We start from the raw sequence: 27,379 nt of genomic DNA, 5'->3' as shown, positions 1-27,379 counted from the left end.
GATGTCAGAGTTTTAGAGAACAATAGGGAAATTGCATTTGCTTAGTACATTACATATGCTGTTCAGTTTTGGGACTTGTGTCTAATATTATGTAAGGCAGAGATTGGCAGCTTTTCAGGAGTGAGGTGCCAGATTGTATTTTTCTTTTGCAAATTAGAGGTTAAGCACACTGGTGGAAAACATTCACATGTGCTGTCAGGCAATGTTTGGAAACGGCTGACTGTCACACAGCTGAGATGCCACCATGCAGCACATGGCTTGCGCGGGGCTGTGGTGAGGCGCAGGGCTGCCTGTCCCACTGCTCTGAACTGGGAGGCCTCTTAGGGACTCCAAAGCTCCCAGTATGCAATCCCATGTGGTGACTAGGAAAATCTACACGTCTTCCTTTGACAGGTACACCAAAGGCTGGCAACTGCAGGCCCGTGCATCTGAAATTATGTCGCAATTGCTTTCAGCGTGAAGGTGGGCACAAATTTCTGCTGTGAGGTTAGCATGATACGACTTCGCAGAGATATTTTTATAACGTACTTAGGAGACTGGCTGATCACTGTAAAACCAGAACTAATCAATTGCTCACTGATGTGATGCTTTATATCCCGTTTTTTAAAAATAGGGATGGGTATGAGCAGATTCTTGATGCAAGTGTTAAGAAAACAGTATTTGAAGCCCTTGAGCATATGCAAAAAGATGCAGACACAGCTCTTTGTGAGGTGATAGGGAATATTTTAATGGCTATATTGGTTTTGCAGGTTGTGTTACTCATGAAATGATGTCACATAGTAATGTGTAGACCTCCTTAGGTTCTTACCTCTAACAAAGAGCTATAGCTGTTCTGAGTGTTTAATAACTCTTAGGAGTGCTGATTATCAGGGAACTTGAGGTCATGCCTGACTGGTGAGCAGTAGGGCGCTATTTTTCCCCAAACATAGTGCAAGTGTGTATAGGTTGGTCTATTGTAGAATCATTCATACAGCCACAGTCCTGTTAGACTCACTGGTGCTGTGCCTAGTATAACAGGTTTCAAGTTTGTGCCTGCCAGTCGTGGTATCCAAAAGCCTAGCAGGCTCAGAAAGAAACAATCTGATGGCAGATAGCTGCCTCTTGCTTTTAGTGCAAGGCTTAAGGTTAAATCAAAAGCTTTCAGATGGCATGGAGCAGTTACTGTGTACATATTTCCAGAATATCACCATTGCAAACTGTGAGCATGTGGACCATGTTACTGTCTGTTTGTGGTCATATGGCAGCTAGAGCCATTTTTTCATTTAGAAAATATAAATATTTTCTATGTAGATATTTTCATCTTATATTTTTCTAAGTTATTTTTTATCACTCTGCATTGTATTGCAGTTGTTTTTGTCACTTTATTGCATAATAAAGAAACAGTGTAATTTTCTTTCTTAAAAAGTATTAGCCAAAAGATTTAGTGGTTATGAATCATAATATAAACTTCAATGATATTTCATGTTTTCTTTTCCCAGGAGCTGTGATCATCTCCACTCCACAAGATGTGGCTTTATTGGATGCATGCAAGGGAGCTGAAATGTTTAGAAAAGTCCACGTACCTGTAAGCATCTACATTAAAAATACCTGTAGATTTTTTTCAGAAACGTAGAAAATTTCCATATACAGTAGTAGGTGAACAATCTATTCACGAATCATTTGAATCTCATAAATTCTTGTTTGGGGAAAAAATAAATTAGAATCTGCCTTATATCTGTATCAGAAGTTTGCTTTAACAGAAGGGAAAGAAGAATTTTCTCAGAATGACGTGGTAATAATTACTTTTAAAACAGTTTTTTTTTAGTCACCTGGAATAGATCAGACAGCTAACCAGATAAAGAGATGATTTATAGAGCAATCTGTTTTCCAAATATATTGTCTTATACTATATCGTCAATATATGTTCTCTTCGGCTCTGTTAGAGCTCAAATTTGAAATTTCATGAGATGTGGAAAAAAAACAACATTCATCTTAAGAAGGAAATGTAAGATTTTGGGGAGGTATGTGCATACCTAATTGTCACTTTGCCTTTTGAAAGGCTCTGTGACTGTTATACCAGCAAGTCCATCTTTGTTGCTTTGTTCCTTATTAGGCTTAGAGTTAATATGGTAGCTTGCTTGTTTGGGAAATGAAATGTGTAAAAATATCCCCAATATTCATGTGGATTGAAATGGAGGGAAAACGAGGAAATATTAAAAAGGTAATAAAATTGACTTCATTTTTTGTTGTTTTAATATTCTGGAAGTTTTTATTGACAGTTGTGTTTTTTCACTGAACTTTTTAGAATTAATAGTTCAGATTTAAATTGAAGAACTACATAAAATGATTTGAAATAATGTAAGAAGCACATATTTTTGTTTATTATTCTTATATTAATTTTAAAAAATAGGCTACTAATTAAATGGATTTTTTAGGTAAAAATTTGATTAAATTGCTGTAAGGTCTTGACAGTGTTACAAGTTGCTAAGTAACCGAATGTTATACTCTAGAGTATGTTCACGAAGAGACTCATTTTTTATTTGAAATGTGCATTTGATGAGAAAATACAAACTGAAATGCTTCCTTATTTTAAATAACAAAAAAGCCATTTACTGTACTTAATTAAAAAAAAAAAGTATATTTTATGGCTTATCTGTGTGAAGGTCACTTTTACTCTCTGTTAAGAAAGGGAAATTTCTTGAGTGGCTAGCACATTTTTAATTCTTTAAAAAGGCAACACAAATCCTGTTTTGTTTTAATTTACAGGATAGATTATCAAGAGAAATAAATTGATGAATTCCTTATTATTAACTTCATTAAGTATCTTTGCACCAAAATGAAAGCAGCATTTATTGTTTGCTACTAAAAGAAGTACATACATACATACATATATATATATATATGACAGGAGAAAAGCATATGGAATGCTTTGTTTTGATTTTGTTTGGATTTGCTAAAATCATGCAAAATGACTTTCTTCATATAAAATTGTATCCAATTTAGTACTTCACTGAATTTTCCTTTTCATAAGAAATTATCCAGATTTCTTTCTAAGTCAGTTTTCTTCAGTGCTCTTTGAAGAGAATGGCTTCCACAAAATAATGTGTTCTGTGACCGATTTGGCTGCTGTTTATTTGACTGATGGTAGACAAGATTTTAAGTATCTGTTTAGATTCAGTGGAGTTCTCAGATCTGTCTTACTCGAATGATAAGCCCCAGCAAAGCGGTTGTGCCAGATGCTGAATTTGAATGCTCTGGAGCCAGTCATCTGTTGTTATGTGGTGCTTCACTTTTTTTCTCACCTTGTATGTGCATCAGTGTAGATGTCTCATCTACTTTGGTTTTAAAGCAAATCCTGGTGATGTATTACCTTTAGTTTTAAGTCTAAAATAATAATTTCAAACCTGGGGTTTACATCAAAGAGGTGAAATATGTGGGACCATATTAAAATTGTGTATCCTAATTGTGTAACTGACTAATTAAAAAAAAAATCTGATCTTTAAAATCTTTTTTTTTTTTAAAAAAAAAAAAGCAATTGCAGAGAGTCTACTTTCCAAAGAAGCTGAGAGTCTATAGGCTGCTAAGCTCTGAGTCATTGAGTGTGCTTGCTTATATTCCGTAAACTGGAGTCTCCCTTGTGCACATAGGCATCTATACACCACCTTCCCATCACTGCTGCAGTCATTAGTTACCAGAGCCTCACATTACATCCATATAGTATTACCACAATAAAGTCACAATTGTTAGTGTTGTTTGTCCCTTACTGAGTTAAAATTAAATGACAGAAGGATTTAATTAAAATCTGTCGTTGAGAGTCAGCGTGGGAGCCAGGATTACAATGCAGGTCTTACTTTTAAGTCTTAGGACGTAGTCATTAGAAGAAGAGTCCCATCTCTTCTGCAGTGCACCAGGTGAGGCAGGACGTGGCAAAGTGATACTGGCTTCTGTCACTATGAACTCACAAGACTCTGTCCCATTATGTGAAGTTTGGCTGTCATTTTCATGGATCCTAGAGGTTTTCTCTGGGCTGTTGACAGGAAAAAAAGAAAAAACCCACATTAATAACTTGGAGTATTTAGGAAAAAATTGACTGTTTTCACATACTGAAATTGAGTTCAGTTGGATAGGGTTTATGATAAAAGCATATCCCTGAAAGAAAATGAGAGGTTTTTAATTAAATCTACAACTTCCCTGGTAGCTTCCTTGAGTTGGAAGGATATGTTGTGGATTTCCCAGGTTTCAAACAAACTGTGTAAACACAGCTATGTATTTCCTTCTAAGATGTATTAAAATTGTTTAATTAGATATGTGCTTGTTGGTATTTTTGTAGCTTAGAGTACCTAGCCAAGATTATGGCTTCATATAGGAAGCTGCAGTTAGAACAAAAAATTGCTTGTCAGAATAGAAAAACAAGGAAGACAGAAATATCCATGAGCACATTTACTTGAAGCACTAAAATATCAAGTGACATAGTTACATAGGAAGTCTATGGCAAACTGGAATTGTAACCCTCACCACTTGAACTGAAGTCAGACTGGAGTCAGACGTCACCACCAGCCATTCTTAAAGTACAGGGTATGGCTTAGGTGGGTTTCTCAGGAATTCTTTCCTTGTGTAGAGAGGGCACTATATGTGGATTTGGGCACGATTTGTTGTGTAACCAAAAGGTTGGTTGAACATAAGGAGTACGTAAGCATTCAGAAGCAGTGTGTGTGCAGGTAATAGATAATGAAAAGTAAGTTGCCTCTTACTTCTTGATGTATGTCTTTTCACCATTCAAAAAAACAATTTGACCAAATGAAGTTCAGCTCAGTGTATTGTAACTGTCTTGTACTCTGGCACCATAGGCTAGCTCCTGTACTGTGGAGCATCTAGTCATAGTTTTCATGTTGTTACTGAGCCAAGTTTGCAGGGAAATGTTCAGGAAGAGGAGCTCTCTACGGAGTAGAATCAGACGCGTACGTACCTATGGGATAGTTTGTGCAAACAGTCAGAGCTGCTTTGAAGCTTTTCCAGATCTATTATTTGAGCAGGGAAATGAGTTATTACTCACTTTATTAGCAAGACCAATTACTTTGTCTGTAGATTTAAAAGCTCTGAAAACAATAGTGAAATCTCTTCTTTCTCTAAACATCTGTAGAAATATGCTTGTTAAAAATAGACTTCAGCACTAAAGGTGCGTGTGTTAGGACAGATTGTATATCAAATTGGGTATTTATAATTGGCAACTAATATTCCAAAAATCTCTTCCTATGCCAGAAGAACAATTTATATATCAGTAATCACTGTACATGCACTGGTCACTGGTTGGATGACAGATAGGAATAAAGCTGAGAAAGTAAACGTGACTGTGTAATGCTGAAATGTCATTTGCTTTTAGAGAGATTTGTTGAAATGGAAACAAAAAAGGACATTGAATAAGACCTCTAAAACTGATTTAGCATTGGGGATACAGCTGTATCTCAGTATTTGCAGTAACTGTGGCAGAAGGACTTCTTTAGTTATTAGGTTATCTCAAAGAACTAACAAAACAGCTGTAATACTTCTGAGCTATTAGCAAAACAATAGTAGACTACATAACTTTGATTATGAATTCGCTGTATCATAAATGTTGTACAACTTCATTGAGGAGAACAAAATATTCAAAACCCAAGACATCTGGATGTGGATGAATTCATTTAGAGTATAAATGTTGAGATCTTTTTTTCCTTTGTTCTGCAGATAATTGCTTCCCTGTATCATAGTTAAAATACTGTTTCTCTTTCATCAAATAATGTTTCCTCCGGTGTTCTCCAGTTTATCAACACAGTGAAAATTCCATGACCTTAATTTAAGGAGAGCAGGATGAATGCTTGCTCAGGGGTCTTCAGTAAGAAGACTGTGGCTGTGCACCCTTGTTACACCTCTGCACCATGTAGTCACACTTAGTATGCCATAAGTCTATTAGTTTAAGAACTGGATGAAAAAAAAATCATTATGTGGTGATGTACCAGCAAATAGAAATTTGTTCCTCTTGCTTCCCTAGCAGTCCCTGGGAGACAGTGGGAAATGAGGAAACTGTATTGTTAAATTAAAAGTAGGTAATCTCTCCTTTTTTTTTTTAAGTGTATATGTATTTTTATTTTTTTTACTGTTCCTTAAAATGTTTCTTGCTTTAAACCCTTTGAAAGCTTTACATAAGTAAAGGAAGACATAGAAAGTGGTATGAAACATGTAACAGTGGTATAGCAAAAGAAAAAAAAAAGCTATTGCCTTTTGATCAGTTTTAACTTTGATATATGGAAACTTTTAAGGTATTGTAAATAACATGCCTTTACTTGCAGTGCTACCTCCATATTCTTTTAGTTAAGTGTTTATTTTCACTTCTGGTGCCAAAAGTTGTACGGTCACTGTTAATAATTGAATAACTTAAGACTTGTTGCTTACATTGAACCAACATCCTTTTAGATATGTTTCATTACCACAGAGGATACATTGCTATCCTAATAACTTTGCCAGTTTCTTCAAGCACAGAACTAGAATGCTCTGGGAAATTTTAGAAAGCACAGAATACCACAAGGTATATAGCAGCTTTTCTGTACTTTGAAATATATAGTCATATTTTTACAACTCAGCTATAATGTATGTGACATACTTAAGTAGCGTAATGGTTGTGAGATGAAATTGTGTAACATGGAACCTCTCAAAGCAAATCTTCTGTTGATCAGCAAAGGTAGAAATTTTCAAGTGTTTTTGTGCTGTTGTCATCACTTTTGAGAAATTCTGCTCTACCTCAGTGAACAGTCTTGTTTACTGGGTGAATAAAGAAAGATCAATTTTATCATTAGCATTATTGTACATTGTGAAAGAAGATATTTTTGTGCCTGATTTGGCAAATTTTCAGGCCATATTTTGCAAGGGTACTGTTGAACATCTGGCACCAGCAGAAAGGTATCTAATACGTGTGTATTAGATTTTTATGCTGTAGTTTCACAACTTTCTTTCACATAATTATTTCTGTTTGACCTTTAAAATGTTTCCTCCTCTACAGAAGAATAGCAAATCTGGTTCTTTTTGTAAACATTTCCCTAAAGGATAATTTACTAAAAAATCTTAAAAGCATGTCTGATTGTCATTTCTTGTAATGGTATGTTTTTATTTTGCTTCTTGAAATTGCAAATTACAAAGCTATAAAACAGTACATGGAAACTCTTCCAGTATTCAGAGTTCAGGAAATAAAATACATCTCCTCATCTGGGAGGGAGATCTGTTCAAGAGGTACTTCTTGTGACAAAGAAGCTAGTTAAGATTTGAGAGGTATAATTACAGAAAATTTTAAATAATGTACAAATGATAGCGAAACTGAGACAGTAAGAGCTGATAATGATTTGTTGATTCTGTGTTCATCATCTCTTCTTTGTTGTCAGCGATGAGTAACAACTGATGCTTGAATCCCAGGTTTCAACATTACTTCTTTTTAATTCAACAGGTTTTAGGACTAGTACAAAATATGAGTGTTTTCCAATGTCCCAAATGTAAACATGAGACACACATTTTTGGAGCTGATGGTGTAAGAGATCTAGCAAAAACCCTTGGATTGGATGTTCTAGGTAAGGGTGGAGAAATAGCTTTTTAATGGTGTGAACTGAAGTACAGAACAGCACAATTCTAAATTACTGTATATTTGGATGGTGTTCAAATGGAATAGAATTAAAAGTTTAAGTAGATGAATGTCCCTGTTGTTTCATGCTCTAATTCTTATCAGGATCATTCTTGTTAATGGGATATGGACTGGATATGCAAATTCTTGAATTGCATCTTAAATCTTGTTTGAATTACAAACAATACAGAACATGGATTATTTTGGTAATCATGTGCTATATTACCTGAAATTCATTGTTATGATATACTATGTCATCCTGTAAAATTTAGACCTTAGAACTCTGTCCGATAATGCCAATAGAAGTTTCCTTATTTATTTAATTTAAATGAATTGTATGTGTGAAATAAATATGTTAATTGAAATGCAGTTCATTGGAACAGTTGTTTCTACGCTCATATGAAGATACCTTTACTCTAGCATGGAAGCAAACAGACTAATGATTAAGTGTTGAGATTAAAAGAATGTGCTGAATTGCAAAGTGCTGTTTCAAAAGAAAATTTATCTTTAAAACAGAAATTGTCCATGATTAAATCATCTGGCATGCATATAAGCTAAAATATACATCGATCAAAATGTACGTTGCTGCTTTAAAAATGCATATTTCAACCTGTGCTTTCAGTAAAAGAAAAAAAAAAAGAGAATATAACACAGCGTAATTAAGTTGGTAAATGGGATAATTGCATGTGTTAATGATGTGTTTCCATGTATTACTATAATTATCTCAATGATTTTCCATAGCTAATTCATTAAAAGAACCAGGAAGCTCACTTAGATCAACACAAAAACATCAAGGTGTGACACAAACTTAAGATAACAAGGCAACACATAATTAAAAGACATGCTTTTGGGCTATCTTTTAGTCTTATGAATATATAATAAGTTGCGATCAGAGCCCAAGGGGACTTCTACAGCCTTGGGTTATGTGGATGGATGCAAATGTTCTGCAAGAAGTTGAGTCAAACATGCATTTAGATACACAGGCACAGATGATGTGCTGTGTTGTTGGTCTCGTAAATGTTTTTCTTTTATTCCCTAACAGAGCAGAACCTGTTGTAATAGTGTTTAATAAGGAGAGGTGTGAGAGATTTGCAGGTTTATCAGGGGATGGCCAATACGTATGAACAAAAATAGAGTGAAAATTACCTTAGTCTAGCCTTTCAGTGACAGTTTGAAGATTAAGAAAAATGCCCCAAGGGTTAAATTTAGAATCGCAGTACTTGATCTGATTAGTATGCTCATACTTCCGAGGGTGACCATTGCACAGCAATACCATATGGTATTATAAAAATTTCTGTTTACAGATTATACGTTAATCTATCCCAAATGGTAATTTTATACTACTGCTATTGAATTGCACCCAAAAGCTTTGAGAGATTTTATCTGTCTATCTATCTATAAATTTATTTTGCTTATGTTTTGCTATTCTCTTTGTTCAGTTCAGGACCTAGTCATCTTAGAACATCTAAGTTCTTAGTTTCATTAATACCCAACAAAGTCTGCAAGCTAACAGTGTGCAGGATAGAAAAGTATTTTCCTATTTGCTCAGGCTCTGCTGCCTTTGATTGAAAACTTCTTTTATTTTTGTTTATGACGGAAGGCAATTGGGAGTCACCAGTTACTTTCTGAGTGTAGTTCAATATTTCAAGTATTTTAATTGCCTTTTCTTTTTTATTCTTCCCTATAGGAAAGAGTGAGTCTTTGAGAAAGACCTTGCATTGCTAATTTCTCTCCCTGTCTCTGAAAATCCCTTTTTTTTTTTTTTTTAAATTGAGCTACCAGAATTATGACCAGAAAGTTAAGCAAATTTACATACTGCTAAGATACTGACTACTATACACACCGTAGAATCACAGAATGGTTTAGATTAGAAGGGACCTTAAAGACCATCCAGTTCCAACCCCCCTACCGTGGGCAGGACACCTCCCACCAGACCAGGTCGCCCAAAGCCCCATCCAGCCTGGCCTTGAACACCTCCAGGGATGGGGCATCCACAGCTTCTCTGGGCAACCTGTTCCAGTGCCTCACCACCCTCTGAGTAAAGAATTTCTTTCTTGTATCTGATCTAAATCTACTCTCTTTTAGTTTAAAGCCAATCCCCCTTGTCCTATCGCTACACCCCTTGACAAAGAGTCCCTCACCAGCTTTCCTGTAGGCCCCCTTTAGCGGCCTTCTAGTGCCTATAAGGTTTCCCCAGAGCCTTCTCTTCTCCAGGCTGAACAACCCCATCTACCTCAGCCTGTCTTCATAGGAGAGGTGCCTCAGCCCTTTGATCATCTCCTCTGGACTCATTCTAATACATCCATGTCCTTCTTGTGCTGCAGGTCTCAGAGCTGAATGGGGTACTCCAGGTGGGCTCTCACGAGAGCAGAGTAGAGGGGGAGGATCACCTCCCTCACCCTGCTGGCCATGCTTCTTTTGATGCGGCCCAGGATACGGTTGGCTTTCTGGTCTGCAAGTGCACATTGTCAGCTCATGTTGAGCTCATCCAGCAACACCCCCAGGTCCTTCTCAGGGCAGCTCTCAATCCATTCTCTGCTCAGCCTGTATTTGTGCTTGGGATTAGATTATCCTGGCCCAGATGCAGGACCGTGAACTTGGCCTTGTTGAACCTCATGAGGTTCGCACAGGCCCACCTCTCAAGCCTGACCACGTCCCTCTGGACGGCATCCCTTCCCTCCAGCATGTTGACCGCTCTACACATCTTGGTGTCATTGGCAAACTTGCTGAGGGTACACTTGATCCCACTGTCTGTATCACCAGCAAAGATGTTAAACTGCGCTAGTCCCAATACTGACCCCTGAGAAACACAGCTTGTTTGTGTCCAGCGCTTCGACATTGAGCTTTTGACTGCAAGTCTTTGATTCAGCTCTCAATTCCTTACCCACTGAGTGGTCCAGCAATCAAATCCATGTCTCTCTGATTTAGAGACAAGGATATTGTGTGGGACAGTGTCAAATGCTTTGCACGAGCCCAGGTAGATGATGTCAGTTGCTCTTCCCCTATTGACCAATGCTGTAACCCTGTCGTAGAAGGCCACCAGATTTGTCAGGCACGATCTTCCATGGTGTACTTCCAAACTTTTTCAACGTTCTCCTAATAGAAGCAGCAATGGCTCTTTTTTTTTTTTCCTGAGCACTTACGCTTTCGTTGCAGTCTAAAGTAAGTATCATCAGAAAAAAATATTACGTTGATAACTTCCCATCATGTTCTATAGTGAAGAATAGTACAAACCCTTCATCTTCCTCAAATCCTTATCAGCCAGAGGCACAGATTTTTTGTCTTTTCGCTTCTGCATCATGTATAATGTTTCGATTTTTTTTTTTTTAATTGGGTTTGCCTTTTGCTTTGTCTTCTGAATTGCACTTTTGCCCATACAAGTCCTATTATGTTGTGCAAACACATCTTTGCAAGCATTGGGAAGATAAGTTGCTGTTTTGTAATAGGATAAGTTTTTTTGTAATTGTCTGAGATTGTTATTAAACTGACAGTGAAGAAGTACTTTTTCCACTAATAAAACGTCCTTGGGGAAAAAAGTGAAGGTTAGTCCCTACACAAAATAATGGTAAGACCTAAGTTCTGGGAGATTTACAAAGTTACTCTTATTCTGTTAACAAAAACATTTAGTGTTAAAGGAAATTTTAAAGGACTCCCTATTTTTTGTTTTGTTTTATTTTATTTTATTTTTTTATTTTAATGAGTGAACAGACTTTATGCCTAAAGAAATTCATTCAGGACTGGGGAAAAAAAAGGCAACAATTAAATTTGAAGGAAATGGACAATAATAATCATAACAAACTGAATTCCTTCAAGCATTCAGCTCAGTAATCATGGAGCCACGGTTTTTGTCTGCTATTTATTTGGTTTTCATGTATTTTCATGCTTGCTTTCAATATTTTTTCCTTAACTAGCTTTGTTACTTCTAAGTTGTGAGTTTTTATACAATTTTTCTGACTGTTGTTTCTTCTTCTGACTATATTGAACTTCTGTAATCAATACTGGCTTTGTGTAGATTAAATAAATTTTGCTAAATGTATGAATTAAATTGATACATCTTCTGAGACCACTCAAGATTGAACTAAGCATAGGCTGTTCCGTCTACATCCATCCGTGATGTAAAATACAGCTGTATCTTCCTTTTAAAAGAAGGTTGGTCTTCAATTCACCTCATAATTATCTATTATGATAATGAACTAAACATGGGAACTTCATGTTTTCTTTAGTGCTAAAAAACTGTATTTCAGAAAGTGTGTTCCAGAACAGACCAGGGTTACTAACTGATTCTCCTTTAGAACATTCCTTTCCCCCCTGACAGCTCCTTGCTCGTTAGAAAGAATATAAAGATGATTTCTGTTGGAAAGAAAAAGGAACTGAATAGCTGCCTACCTTTTAATTGGATCCAGGGCCTAATAAGGGCAATGACAAATGTTGTTATTTGGAAATTAAGTATTCAAATAAGTTTTTGAACAGTGTTTGGAATCTTTAAAATGCGTTGGAAAGAATATACAGTAAGGAAATAAGCTAAACGGTAAGTTGCATGAGTATTTGCCTAGACACAAGCAAACTTTTGTATGTACTCAAAATAGTTCGTGTATCTCCGTTTGTCTTTTTCTGTGTATTCAGGAAGCCAAGAAAACAAACTGTCTTTCATCATTTATTGCAAAGCCTAGTCCTTCCTATTTGGAGAATGAAAAATCCAAAATAGGTTTGGTCTTAATCATGGATATATAGAAACATCTTTGCAGCCAATTTTCATTTTAAATGCTAATTTCTTGGTATTAAGTAATTCAAAGACTATCCTGAATTGGAATTTTATTTCAAGTCACTTTAGGGCTATTTTAATGAAACGTTTAAGATGTATTAGGTCTTCACATACATGTGTCTTGGTGTCTTTAATACAGGAGACATTCCACTGCATGTTAATATACGGGAGACTTGTGATTCAGGGCAGCCTGTTGTGATCTCACAACCTCAGAGTGATGCCGTAAGTTTGGTGCACTGCACTTAAAATAAGAAAAGCAACCCCCTTCCCACCCTCCACGTTCCTTTCCACCCTGCACACCCCCCCACCCCCCCACCCCCCAAAAGAAATAAAAAGTGAATGGGGAACACTTCTCATTATTGCTATTAGAAAACAAACGTGTCTGAATGTAACAGAAAAATGAAATTCTGTAAGAGATTTTTGTCATTAAGCAACTTTGGCCCTTTGTTTTGGAATGCTGGTCATGGGTTCTGCTTGTGTGCATGTGTTTTTGCTTAATTAGTCCAAATCATTCAACATAGTGAAGATTTGATCCAGATTCTGGCATACTAAGAGGAGGAAGGTCAGTGTCAAGCCACATGAGACCTTGCAGCTAATGTAGGTCCTCAGAAACTGTCAGTTGAGCCTTTGGTAGTGGAGCCTGGAAACTGTCAAAGGATCCTATCAAAAGATGTTTGGAACAAAACCTGTGTATTGTCAGTACCTGGATTGTTTTCAGCTGAAAGTGAGGGAATTTGCACACAAGATGAAATGGATTTTTCTGTGCGTTTACCGTAACATTTTATTGCCAAAGGAAAATGTGGGTTGTTGAGGTGGTGGGAGTCAAATACGCAAGTCTCTGAGGAAAAGCAGTTGCATGTATGAAATTTCATTAACGCTTACACAGTAAGATTTTTCTGGTTAGTATTTTTTCTTGCCCCTCTGCTCGATTTTGTCCACCTTGCTTTGTAGGGTAGGGTGTTGTCTGCCACATTGTGTTGGCACAGTACATAGCGTGATGCAGCATCACTATTGACTGCTGCTTAGATGTTACCAATAAAAAAAAAAAAAGAATAATAATGATAATAGGTAGTAGAATCTGTTAGAGATAAGCTAAAAAGTACATATAACCTTTCTAATACCATGATTGCTAGATACATGCTGAAATAACTTCTCCTTACTAAAAAAAAAAATTGGGGTTTGCCAGGGGCATATAATCCAGTATCATTAACATACTAATCAGGATTCTAGAGAAATAGTGACTTACATTGTAGCACCTTATTTTTTTTCTTTTTCTTTTTTTTGTTTGTTAGAGAAGCAGCAGCTGTTCGTTTCTAATTGATATTTTTGTAGTCTTCAACAAGACCTGTGCTGATCCTCTGTGGAATAACGTAGTGATCTTGAGTCTAGATCCTTGTGAAAGGAATCATTACAATCAATACTGTAGTTTCTATCTGGGAATTTTGATTGAAACTGCTGAGGTGTGAATAGATGTATAGCTTAGGTCAAAGTTGAAGCAAAACAGCTGAGCAAACCAAGATGGAAGGCTCACAGCTCACAGTATCTGAAATCTGTATTAACCAAAAGCGTGTAGCCTGCAGGAGTCTGAGCCTACATACACTCAAACGTGTAGGACAGCGTTCTGAAAATTAAGAAAGACAAGAGAGTCTGTAGGGTTGCCATCTGTTCCTTCTTGGACTATGTTCTTGGTAATGAAAGGAGGGGTTATAAGCACCATTTGTGGCAATTAAGTTAAATATGAAGAAGAATAAAGATTGACAAATATGTGTGACTCTGGGGAAAACTTTTAATATTCTTCTCTGCCATCGTGTCTGTGAGATAATCGTTCTCCTCAGAGAATGAGGTTTTTTTTTAGACTTTACTAATCTCTACAGAATGAAAAAGAATTTCCCTTTATTCCTGGTTTGCTTCTCATTATACAGACAGAAAGTGATTGTTGTCCTCTTATATTTTAAAAGAAAAATGAAATTCTTAGCACATAAGTGGTGGTGGGAGAGGTCATGTAAGGTCAGATTCTAATCTTTAATACATGACACCCATCACCATGTTTCTCAAATAAAATAAAATTGTGCCTATTCATGCATGAACAATCGTAGTTTTTCAGATAGAGAACAATGTGCACTGAGCTGCTGAAATTATCTCTCCTCTTGTCCCTTAAATTTACAGATTTTTGTATACAAAATTCTGTGCTGTCTTTGTTAGAACTCACTTAAAAATGAAATGCAGTATCACAGAACTGAAATAATACCTGGCTGATTCAGAGAGCGGGGAATAAGGATGATGATTGACTTCTCAGAAACCCAGCATGCAGTCACACCTTCTAAGTTTTATCAAGATTGGAATGAAGGGTTTTTCTAAAATGTTATCTAATACTTCTTTTTGCTTGCATGCATACCACCGGGTTCACCTTCTTTTGCTGATATGTAAAAGCATAGCTGTCACTCTACACTAGGATTTTAAAATGTATAAGCAAACTTGTTTAGATACTTTACTTTAAAGCCTAGTTTGTTTAGATGCAGGTGGTAGAAAAGGGAAACTAGCAGGAAAATTGCTAAAAACCGAAATAAACCTTCCATAAAAAATAAAATTGTGTGTAGAAGTGTGGGTGTATGCACTTCTAAAGTTCTCCATCAAAAGGCACAGAATACCTGAGATTCATCTTCTTGTGGAAAGGGTTGCCTGTATAGCTAAAGGCTGTCAGGGTTTAATGGCTGAAGTTCTATTTTGGTAAAGCTTGAGTCTCCAAGGGATAATGTCCCCAAGGAGAAATAAACAATGCTGGTAAAATGATTTTTTTCTTTGTATAACATTGTCTATGTTAGTGTTTCTGTCAGCTGAGTTGTTTAAATTATAACTTTTTTTTAACAGTCTTCATTGATAAAACTTTTTTTTATCTGCTGCAGAAGTGTGCTGTGAAAATTGAATATCGCTGTACTCACATATTAGCCTAAATAACAGGGACTAGCCCAACAGAAAGATAGCAGGCAGACAGCAGCTATTGGTAGTGATCTAAGATCCTCTACAAGAAGCTAATCATTTCTTAGTTTAATCAACAGCAAGGACTTACCAGGCCCTTCTGGAGATAATTGAGAGTCTTGGGAGCATTTCCCTCCTCCTTCAAGCTGTGGAGGTGGGTTGGCTGGCTTTGTTGTTTGCTCACCCAAACGTATGTGAGAGTCTCTAGGCAGCAGAGGCTAGCAAAAGAAAATGATGAACACTGCTGAAATGGAAAAGTAGAATAGGGAATACAAAAGAGGAATCACTGAAACCAGGTGAGAATTGTTAGTGCTCAGATGTAGGGGAGCCTCCAATCACCAAAAGAAATCAGCAGCAAAAGAGGGGTTTGAAAGAGGCATTCTGAAACTTGCAGGTAAGAGGGCAGAAGCACAGCGAGAGGTGCAGAACATGATTAATTCCCATGGAGTTATTTGTCCACTACATTAATTGCTAAAATGCCCAGTAAACTCTCCATCAGTACTGAGGAAAATGTAAGTAGGGGTTTAAGAGCTCTTCCATCTATGAACACAACTCGGAGAGGTGTGGGGACAGTTGGTGGTTGTCTTATGAGCTCTTCCTGGTTGAAACTCTTGCGTATATCCCAGCCTTGATGGCCCAGTGGTTTGCTACTAGTACCTTGCTAGAAGAGACAGGTTAACTGTGAAGAACACCACTGAACGTGAAAATCCCATCTATCCCAAGGTCAAATAAACAACTCAAGCAAATTCAAAGTATATTTGCTGTACCAGTGTAACCATTCACCTTCTAAAAGCTAGGGAGTCTTGCTGGAATAGGCATTTCAGGGAGGAGACACATTTCTAATCTTGGCTTGGGAATGAGATGATTTAAAAAAAAAAAAGTGGAGAGATGATACACCTCTAAGATTCAGGAGGATAGTATATTCAGCAGTGAAGTAATGACAGAATGAAGTTTAGATTTCACCTTCTTCTTTATTCCGTTATTAAAGAAATGGTGAGCCTTCGTGTCAGAAATATAAGGAGGATAACTGCTTTTGAAAAAAGAAATAAAATCAGGAAACATGTAACGGTCAGCCAGGTCCTTTGTGTTTTCTTGCCACAAACAGGGCAAACTTTGAGTTCAAGCTCTTGTTCTGTAAAAATCAAGTAAAGTATATTGGAAAAGTATGGGAAGATGAAAGGGAACAAACGGAGAGAATCAGTAATAGCTTAGGGTGTCAGAACCCCAGATTGCACAGCCATTTGTAGATACGCACGAATTTATTTTCAGCTTGAGGAATTTGACTTGGGCAGGAGAAAAATCAGACTAGTCCTGGAGCAAGGAAACCCGGACTTGTTGCAGGAAATCATGCTTAATGTCATCTTCTCCAGCTTGTCTTGAAGACCAGTGTATGGTACAAAAACCACACACAGTGGGGGATGTTCTGTTATTGTCTAGTTCACGTTTAACTACATGAAATGTGTCCAGTGCTCTTGAAAATTTCACTCATTGTGGCTATTTAAAGTTTGGACTAGATGATTATCTTAGAGGTCTTTTCCAACCTAAAGGGTTCTACAATTCTGTGATATCTTGGTGAAGGAACGTGCTGTCTGTAAAATGCACAGAGCTCTGTAAGGGGAGACAGAAAGCCCAGTCAGGTGGAAAGAAGGAGCAGTAGGCATAAGCAGTCAGACAGAGGAAAGTAAGTCTGGTTAAAAATCCCTTTTCAATTCAATTAGAAATGTTACAGGCCTTAGTGTGGTCCGAAGGGACAGATGGAATTCATATTCATTCATTTTTGTAGAATTCTTTGTAAGGGTGAAGTGTGAGTAAGGTAGAAATGTACAAGCTTTTAAAGCTTTGCAAGAAATAGTTGGAAAAAAATTGAAATAGCGGTAGGGAATAATGTTTGCTGTTGTTTGGCTGTCATCAGTAATTCCATTTAAAAAGTGGTCTCTCCAGGGTGTGGTATCTTTTGAAAGAAAAGCAAACCCTGAAGAAGACTGCATGATATGATTTATAACATGCCTTACCATCAAGGCCTTCTCTGAATGATCACAGTAACACTTGGTATGTGTAGGTCTGAATCCTTCGTTCAGGCTGTAGATAGCACAATGCATCATCAGACCCTCATTTACACTTCATTCTGCTGCAGAAAATGCTGAGTGTTAGGATAGTTTGCTTGAAGGATGCTACTGTGTTGCATTTGAATTGCACTATTCTACTTACCCATGTTTTCTGGGCAGGATGTCTTTATAGATATACATAAAAGCACCTGAGTGATGTACACATACAATGGCACCTTGAGGCTAGCAGTGTTTCCTGGCTGAGGCTCTATCAGAGGAAGGCTTGGCTTTTGCAACTACTTATATATAGGATTACAGGAAATTTCCATGTCCCGTGAGTACTAAGGCTTTTTTAAGGTACTATCAGGAAGCATCCACTTTACTTAACCATCTCCTGCATTGTAATTATTGTAATTTATGGATCAACTTTTATCATTTCATTAAGTTTCCTTTCTGGGCTGAGGCTTCCCTGCAGCGTGGCAGAATTTGCCAATTCATGCCAAGAAGACTTACAGAACTACCCAGAGGAAGACAGAGTAGGAAAGATTCTGTGCTTCTTGCAGCAATCAAGAATTTCTCTGGGTGACATAAAGTTATCTGGAGTTGGAAGCTCATTTAAAGCTGTGTTTATCATCATAGCTCAGAAGGCACTAAAAGCATACCATGGTGAAATACAGACATCAGTGGGCAGCTCCAGACGTGCACTGAAGATTGGAGTTGTGTCAAAGTCACAAGCAATTTCCATGAAAACTAAAGCTAAAAATCTGATCGAATAGAGAGTTTTGTGTCTTTTTTTTTTAAGCTATCACCTAACGTTGCTTTCATGTGGGTGGTAGCCAAGTCTAGTGTTTGTCCTTATGATGGCCACTATCTGACTGGTTGCTTGTTGCCCATGGTTGCTAGTTTTCTTTAGTAATGAATAAAGTACAAGTCCCTAAGACTTCAGTTGTGCAGATTTAAATACTATATCCTTCTTTATAGGTTCAGTAGCATTCAATATTCTAGACAGGACTTGCATAAAATATCCCTTCCAACTCGGGATATTGTAAGATTCTCTATTTTTTGGGTAGTCTTTTGGGAACCCAGGAGTTGGATCCTTGTGGGTCCCTTCCAACTTGGGATATTCCGTGATTTTCCTTTGGATTGCTAAGCCAGATTAATAGCCATTTTAATAGTCTTGGAGTTCTTTAATAGATGTTAGCATGTCACTAAGTGGAATTATGCTCTTTGGTGTTCTTGGCCCACAAGCAAGTGATGGGATCAGTATGCTTTTTCTGAGTTGTTGGTATGCGGTGGTTTGGGGGAAGGCAAATGTGATACCAGCTCTTATCTGTTTTGGTTTTCCTAATGGGTAAATGGTATTCTGTAGTTGTGTGTCCCTCTTATTAGACACTGGCAGCCTCTGCAGCGAGCTGTTTGCGACCTGAGATCTGTACTTCAGTGAAAATGAACCGCAAGGCAAATTAGCAGGTCAAGCCGAGCCAATCCACGGGAACAGGGCAGAGTCAGCTATAAACTGTAAGCTCATTTTGCAGTTGTCTTAGGAGTGATGCACACATACCTCATGGGTAAGAATTTGAAGGAGAATTTAATGCGGTAACTGAAAGGCTCACATTTTTCTAAGATTACTATAGGGCTTAATTAGATGGGGTAATAAAAAGATCACTTGCAGTTTAAAGCCAGTTCATGTCTATTATTCCATACCAGAGCAGTGAATCAAGATGTTCTGATTTATGTCAGCTAAGTAGGACTTATTGGTCCTTTTCTTGACAAAGTTTATTACAAGTTCTCCAATTCCTGCCTCAAGATCTGTGCTTCATCGGTGGTGCCCTCTCGGTCCTAAGAAGATTTGTCATTTAAGGAACACTGCAGTCTTTTCTGACAGTGTTTGTACTAGTTTTTTGAGAGGTGAAAAGTCTCTCACGTGGCCATTATCTAGCTCTGTTGACTCTGAACATCACCTTCCATCTGTTTGCCCTCACCGCTGTTGCGCTCAGACCCCACCTGGGCAGCACTTGTAACAAAAAATGTGGTTTGTTTTTAGAGCATTCTGTGTCTCTGTGCACTTCTTCATCCTCTCAAAACAGGAAGAATGTTTGGCTTGCAGCTAACTGATATGTTACTAGTAAATATAAGCTGTCCATCAAAAAAAAAAGCTTTCAGAAAGAGCCTTGTAAGCCAATCCTTGAGAGCTTCCAAATCATGAAGGGAAAAACTGATCTGTAAAGCTCACTTTTATTTTATAAAAATGAAAATGGTTTTCAGTCATGAGTAAGAACTCATCCTTTACATTCTCTTCTGTCTTTCCATCCAAAAAGGAATGAAAATCATTCTCCATTTTCAGTTGCAATCCCTCTTCTTTTCTGAGTAATGACGGAGTAAATAACTGAACTGAAGGGGCTCTAGTACCTGTGAACAGATGCCACATTAAATAGATTGAGAGTAGAAGAAAAAGCTCAATACGTATAGAGTTGTGTTTGTTTAATGAAAGGCATATTGAGTTACTGAGATTCCCTCTAGACCTTTCATGTCTGCTGATGTTATGTTGCTGCTGAGGGACTGGTCCTCACTCATAGTTGAATGACTTGTTGAAAGGCTTGAAACAGTTGATTTTCTCAAAAACTGGTTACTGGTGGAGACCTTGTAAGGAAATGAGAGACTGTTCTGTTCAACATACAAAGTAGTTATCTAGGGAAAAAATAATTAAAAAAAAAAAGCTGCTTAGGGTGGATAGCAGGTTAAGAGACTGCTGGTAATACTAGGACTAGGTAACACTAGCATGCTGGCTGCAAAGAGTTGAAACTAGCCTCCTGTTACTACATGGCAGATCAGATACATGGCAAATGGAAGTTAGTGTACATAAATGCGAAATCATTGCCCAGACACTCGTGAACATAGTTGGGGCAGGGGGCACATGGAAATGTCATTTATTGAGATCTTGACAGTTAGGGAACACTTAGGGAATCAAATCTCCCAAGCGGGATATCTGGTTGCTGTCTGGATGGTTACGGAAGTTTCTCTTATGAGGACTCTTGTCAGTCAGTAGTGTCTTAGCTGCCTCAAGTGAGACTCCCAGAACCCCTGTTTAGCTCAATTTTAACAGTGGAGCTAGTCCATGATCCTACATGAGTACTCCAGCAAATGCATGATCCATAGCTGTTGATTATCTGTGCACAAAACATCTCCCATTTTAACTATGTACAAAACCACTGTCCCTGCAGCTGCAGGAACAATATCTGCTGTGTATTTACAATTATCTATGTGCCATTTGGTCAATTCTGGAGCAGAAACTGCCTGGGTAGTCTCTGAAAGGGTCCGGGTTTTCCATTCAGGTTGTTAATTGACTCATTAAAACTTATGAATTGATCTGTGCAAAGGGGGAGCTGCCTGCAGGACTCTTCAATATAGTCCAAAATTCCCACCTGGAGAACTCCTGCACTAATTAGTGTAAGTGCAGGCAGTTTGATTTCAGTCAGTCACTTTTTTTGAAGTGTATCTGTTGTCCCAGATTGATCCATTATCTCATCTATGCAGATGGCTAGCTGGGGACTTGGTAGACTCCCCAGGGGATTAATAACTAAGTGTACTGGGTGTTGCATGTGGGCACAACTGTGCTACCCAACTGCACTGCAATTATACCTATAGGACTAGTTTGGATTTTCCTGTACTGTGGAATGAAATCTTTTTGTTCTGTTCTTCATAAAATAAAACCCAGGGTTTATTCTCATTTCTCATTTAATTTTTTTTCAGCTACGTGGTATTGTGATCATTGGTCCCTGGGCATTTGGCCCATCGTAATGTAGTCCAGAATAAAAATATTGTAAGATTTTAGATGCAGTCCTTTTAAAGCTAACATCATTATTTTTTAAGAATTTTATATAAGTGACTGAGATTTTCTATTATGTGTCTTTTGGTGAGTGAGCCTGCAGTGCCACAGCTGTTATTTTGTAAGTGGCCTGGTGGACCAGAATGACTTATCAAAGAAATTGAAGGAAAGATGTGTAGAGAATGTAGCAGAATTAAACAGCAAGGGATATTACAATGAGCAAATATTTACAGCCCACCTTACTTGTAGCTGTGGTGTTCTCTTTGTAGTGCAGTGTCTATTCCTTGCTTCTCGGGTCATTATTCTGTTACATGCACAATCTTTATGAGGTCTTGCAGATTATAACAGCACACGTCTCTTGGGAATAATTATGCTTCCTTTTATTCTCTGGAATGAATTAGTGTGATCTAAATAGCCATGAGGGGGTATAGGTTGTAGGTTTTCAAACATGTGATGTTCACAAAGTAAATGAAGTAATAGTGGTATCTAATTTTTTTAATTGGTGCTATTTAACAATGAATAAAGGACTAACTAGGACAGAATAGTTCCCTTGTAGATATTTTGTCAATTTATGTACTAAGAAATGTAAAAGCTACTCTGGAACAAGAGCCATCTTATCTGTGATACAAAAGGCTGAGCAGAATTCAGTTCCTCAGAATCCCTTATAAAGAACCTCCAGTTATAGATGTACTGCCTGGATTTAGCACTGCCTTATAAGCGTGCAAGCTGACACACGGCTTAATGGTTTTAAAGAAGCCTCTTACATGTAGTTTGTGAGAGTCCTAAATAGAGCGTTATGGACTAAGCCCGTGGAGGAAATACACATGAATGGTACTAGTCTTCTGTAGCTTTCTGAGTACGTTCTAACCACAATCATCATACTATTAGAACTGCATTTTTAATCTCTTTAACGATAAGTATCAAGAGAGGTTACAAGAGAATAAAGCTGTCTAAAACACGCTGAACTTTAGAATGGGAAATACTGCTCTTTGGCCATATGTCAGAATGCATTATAATTCTTGTTTAAAGTAAGTCTTAGCTTTGTCATGGTACAGCTAGAGGATACAACACTGATCACAGCTTAAATCTTATGAGTAACAGATATGGATTACACACTTGAGCATTTCAGGATCAAGGCCTTCACTTAGTCTGCTGTGCGTTTCATCTGTTATCTGCATGTAGATGGTGTCTGCGTTCCTCAGAATCTCAGAAAATTACTTGATTTAGTCTTAGGAGTATCTGAGCACTGAGGCTGGGAGTGCCAGAAAAAAAAACTGTCAGGCAAGGAGCAAAGCTTAGAAGAGTGGAGGCGTGCTGGGGTGCCTGCAAAAGGCTCCTGCCAGCATGCTCAAGACAGCTGGTGCTGGTGGCCTGAGCAGGACACAGACTTTCTCATCCTGCCCCTCAAGCTCTGCCCTCATGTATTTGTCAGCTTATTTGCTATATTAAAAGCTCATGAGGACTGCAAGGTCTAACTTGAGGTTAGAGTCATCTACGAGTTCTGCAAGAGGGAGGCAGGGGAGAGCAGTGCAGTAGGGAGTATTTTGGTGATTTCTTCTAGTTATTTAAGAAGGAAGAACTTACTTCCCCATTTAGGGAAGGCTGTCAAAATGGGCTCCAAATGCAGGCTTATTTGAGAAGGTGAAGTGGTGCCTTGGTTCCAGTGTAATGGAGCAGAAGCAGGCTGAACAGTAGAAGAATCTTCTGTTTTACTCTACAACCACAAAACGTGATGCACAAGCTGGAAATAAATTGAGGCACGACAAGTTCAAATTACAGATAAAGTATAAATTTGTAACAATGGAAGCAATCTCTGAACAGTGTAGATGATATACATACACATACACATTTAACACAAGATACTGTTTTACTTGAAAATCTTTATATCAAGGTCAAAGACCTTTCTAAAACTTATGTTCTGTTTTGTCTGTGAGTTATTGAGCTTGATAAAGAAATTACTGGCTTTTCATTTTGTAGTTTGTACTGTGTTAAAGGCAGTCGTTTTATATATCTTTTGACATTGCATTTATGAATATTCAATGTTAGCCCAATCACAGTCCCAGCCACGTCATTTTTCAGAGATGATAGAAGTAAGCTTGAATTGTGTCATTCCTGATAGTCTTATGGTTTTGTCTTCTGCCCTCCAACTTAGAGCATCATACCACACGCCACAGGTTGGTGTGAGAGTGAGCTTTTGTAGGGATTCTAGTATTGCAGAATTAGTTCTTTCCAGTGCCCACTTCAGCCTCTTGGAATGATGTCTTTTTTTTTTTTTTAATCCTTAATGACTTAATTCTCTTAATTTTTTTGTTGGATTTTTTTTCCTGATTCTCTGTCTCAATCCTGTGTACAGTTCATCTCAGTCTTTGAGGTGAGGGGAGTTTATAACTAAGGGGACCTGTGGGATTGGAGTTTCTTTCCATCTCAGCACCTCTCCTCTGGAAGAATATTGATTGTTTACCATTTAAGACAGATTGTTCAGTCAAGCTCTAAGAATAATACTAAAGTGTTGTACCCCCAGTATTTTAAATAATGCTTGTACTTATTTTATGTATTAGAGTATAACTTTCCTGAACACAAAACTAGCTGAATAGAACACATTTATTATAACATTTTTCTTTTTCTTTGAATGTGTGTGAAAAAAATATACTTAACAAGATGTATTGCTTCATATAGAAAATGAAAGGTTCTAAATATATATGTTTCTGTTTTTACAGGCTAAAGCATATCTAAAGATAGCTATGGAAATAGTAAGACGACTGCCAGTACCTCCAGCTTGAAGTGTTTATCACAAACTAACCAGCAAAGCGATCTTTTGGTGTGGCTAACACAAGAGTCCTGCTACTTAATTCTTGTGGACACCAGTCTTTATGAAAGAGCTTTTCTGGGAATTAATTTATCAGAGTTTAAATTATGATTGTCATATTTACTGGTTTCCAAATCATTATTTGGCCATGTCCAAATGGATTCAAGTATGCAGAAGATGATAGATGATACGTAACTGCTGGATTGTAACGTCATCGAGCAAGAAGAGACAAAGTACATCTTTCTTATGTGCCCTGTTTTAAGGTCAGGAATGAAAAACAGCCTCTCCAGCCAAGCAGAATGAGGAGAAGGATGTCAAGATATAAGACCTACTTAAAAAGTGACATTTGCAATGCTGTAATTTCTGTAAATTTTCGTTGAGCTTTTTACTTGCTGAAACCACCAAGCTGACCTTAACCTGTGCAAAATTTTAAGTAGAAAATTCAGTTACGTAATTGCAGTACGTTTGCATTCGTCTTTAAATAAATAAAAGATAGATCTGCATATACTCTGAAGAATTCTTATGATGGATCATGAAAAAATTCATTTGTTATTGGATAATGTTCGATCATGAAGTAATTCAGTCTACTGGGTAATGGATGACATGACCCTTAGGCATATTTCTTGACTGCTTTGCATTATAATGGACCCAGACAGAAGGCAAGGTAACTGAGGTCTTCGCTGAAAACGCCAGAGCTCAGTTTGCCAGGGGATGCGAACATTCAAGATACATTAAATTCATGATTGCATGTTCCTCTTACAATGCAGCAACTTGGAATTTAAGTGTAAAGATACAGTTCTGAAGCAAAGAAAACTTTGGTCATCAAACTGCACAGCCTTCTGGTTTTCTTTTTTTATTGCCTTATATTCTGTGATCTTTATTTTTGTGTTGGTGTGTTGAAGTAAAAGAATATGCCTTCAGGGAATGAGTTCCCATTCACAGTCAGATGTTTGAGCTGACATTTAGGCTTTTTCATCCACACAGTAAAGTATACGCATCCTAAACATGCATCTTAACCATACAGGGAGCTTAACCACACTAAGGAGTTCTGCTATTGATCTCTGTGGGACCAAGATTTTTCCCTGTAGTCCAAATAGTTATTCATACATTTTGAATTAGTTGTTTTTCCTTACTGAAGCGATACAAGATAAAAAGTTGGTATCCATTTACATTAGGAACATTAAAATCGTATTACCCGGAATTTAGATGGGAAAGGTAGGCCTAAATTATGGGTTGAATTTCAAGCTTAGTTGATTTTGCAAATACATAAGTTATGTACTCCTAAGCCTTATTTTATTTTATTTTTCTTCAAGTCTGTTTCTATACATGTACATGAGCCTTCCCTTCTGTGCACTGTCCCATGGGATCACTTATTGGTGTTTTGTTTTTTCAGTAGCATGTTAGCCCAGGCCTGTAGAGTTGACACAAATACTCAGATCCTTTCAGTTGTTGAATAGATTTTACAAAAATTAAAGGTGGCTCAATGATCTGTTTTTTATTTTATTGATAACATTGTTTTTTATTGAGTTTTTCTGTACATATTTTTTTCTGCTTTAGCTATTGTAATAGTTGATATTTATGTCTGCAATTAATCCTGTGGTGGCTTTGGAATAGTAGAATCAACATTTTCAGTGGGTAGAATGGGAAAAAGATCATCTTCTGAACCTCACTCTAAAAAAGTTTGTGAGTGTCTCTGACACCTAATTCATGTTGAGCGTGGGTGAACAATGAGCATACAGATACAAGGTTGGTTGTTTTTCCTTTATCTCGTTATTTCTTGGGTAGTTGATGGTTGAAATTTGCTTTAAATGTCCTTTTTTAACTCATTTTTACTTTTTCTCCTCCTGTAATGAAGCATTTGCTGTGTTGAATCTTTCACCTGTAGAATTATTTTAATGCATTTTTATCAGTGAAAGAGGTTGTGATTAAATATGATCATAATTCGCTTCTAGCCCAATCTGAAAATTCATATTTAACACTTTTGTGGAAGGATTGCACAATGTAACAGGTGAAAGGTGATTTATTGATTAAAAATTGTTGGTCATTTAAAATATATTTAATTGTACAAAGGATCATCAGACTTAATAGGACATTTTTGCATTTAAGGGTAACAGTGTTCAAACCAAATTTAAAACAAGAATGTATTTGCTTTACTTTCCCCATTCTCGTGGGTGAAAAAGCATGTTTTCCAGTCCTGCTCCTGCAAAGGAATTGAAGGCCATTGACAGGATGTTATCGCTACTTAATGTTACAGAAACACACATTTTGTAAGTATGGAGTGCACTGTTAAATATTAATGACTTCTCATTTTATACTAGATCATAAAATCTCTGATACTCGTTATTGGATGGGAGGGTGCCTCAGTCAGAGGCTGAGCAGGAGACACTGGCATTTAACCACACGTTTATAAATACAGGTCGTAGCCTTGACACACAGCGGTGTTTGCTCTTTTCGGCTCCACTATTTTACTTTCATCTCTGTGATATTTCCTAGTGTACTGCTACATTTTTTTTTGGTGAAAGTGCTAATCCTGGCAATAGGACCCATATTTCCTAAACTGCATGGTTAGGTGCTCTTTGCTCAGGAGCAGCGGAGACTGTTTTGCAATATTACTGTGATCATGAGTTACCAGCACGGAATTACCCAAGTCTGCAGTGCTGTAAATTGCACCTACGCACTGCAGACCTCCTGGAGAGGTATGGGGACAGAGGGGACCGTCTGTCCCTGCCGCCTCCTCTATGTGCAAGGTTCCCCAGGCCACCTTGCAGCACTGCCCCAGCTGCGTGAGGGGGCTGCAGTTGATTCTTTGCTGTTCAATACACAGCCCTTTGGGTAGCGAACACGGTTGTTTGCAGATAATTCCTGTTGTTTCTTGGGTGGGGAGTCTATAGGCTGTCTCTTAACAGAGTGCATTTCCTGGCTTTCAGAAATTACCCTTTTGCTGAAGTTGAAGCTCAAAGCAGATATAAAACTGTTCGGCAAAGTGTTTCGCTATGAAATTTCCACTGCTACGTTCAGATCACTGTCAGCTGTTTAGCCACGAAGCCTATGGTTTGTGCATTCCTTCAAGTGGTAAATTTCTCCTCACAATAGCAACAACACTTTTCAATTGTTCTTTGAAGTTACGAGAGGAAGGTAGTTTACAAATCAATTTTTTCTCATTCGAGTTCAAACTACAATGCATTTTAGTTTCTGTGATTGATAATTATGGGGATGAAATTAGGAAGAGAAGCAGCTGATCTTCAGTGTAGTAACAAAACAAAAAGTAATTCTGAACTGGCTTCAAATTAGACTCACTTGGATCCAGTACGGCAGGTGATTTCCCCCATAATATCCTTCCCTGAGT

General features: G+C 37.5%; 1 protein-coding gene across 11 annotated transcripts in view; it reads left to right on the top strand.

Annotated features, from left to right (window-relative positions):
- Positions 1–24,860, top strand: part of NUBPL (NUBP iron-sulfur cluster assembly factor, mitochondrial) — a 103,173-nt gene extending 78,313 nt beyond the window's left edge. For 10 of the 11 annotated variants that reach the window (XM_050710840.1, XM_050710841.1, XM_035552105.2 and 7 more), the window contains 4 exons: positions 1,479–1,564; positions 7,448–7,568; positions 12,520–12,602; positions 23,945–24,860. In XM_050710840.1, the coding sequence (XP_050566797.1) occupies positions 1,479–1,564; positions 7,448–7,568; positions 12,520–12,602; positions 23,945–24,007 (353 nt within the window). In that variant the 3' untranslated portion in view covers positions 24,008–24,860. The remainder of the gene's footprint in view (positions 1–1,478; positions 1,565–7,447; positions 7,569–12,519; positions 12,603–23,944) is intronic. The other variant, XM_035552109.2, reaches the window with a different exon arrangement.
- The last annotated feature ends 2,519 nt before the right edge of the window (positions 24,861–27,379 follow it).

Source organism: Cygnus atratus, chromosome 5 (genome assembly GCF_013377495.2).
Source record: "Cygnus atratus isolate AKBS03 ecotype Queensland, Australia chromosome 5, CAtr_DNAZoo_HiC_assembly, whole genome shotgun sequence".
Lineage (NCBI taxonomy): Eukaryota > Metazoa > Chordata > Aves > Anseriformes > Anatidae > Cygnus > Cygnus atratus.
Note: the sequence above shows the minus strand (reverse complement) of the source record. Positions and strands in the feature narration are given on the sequence as shown.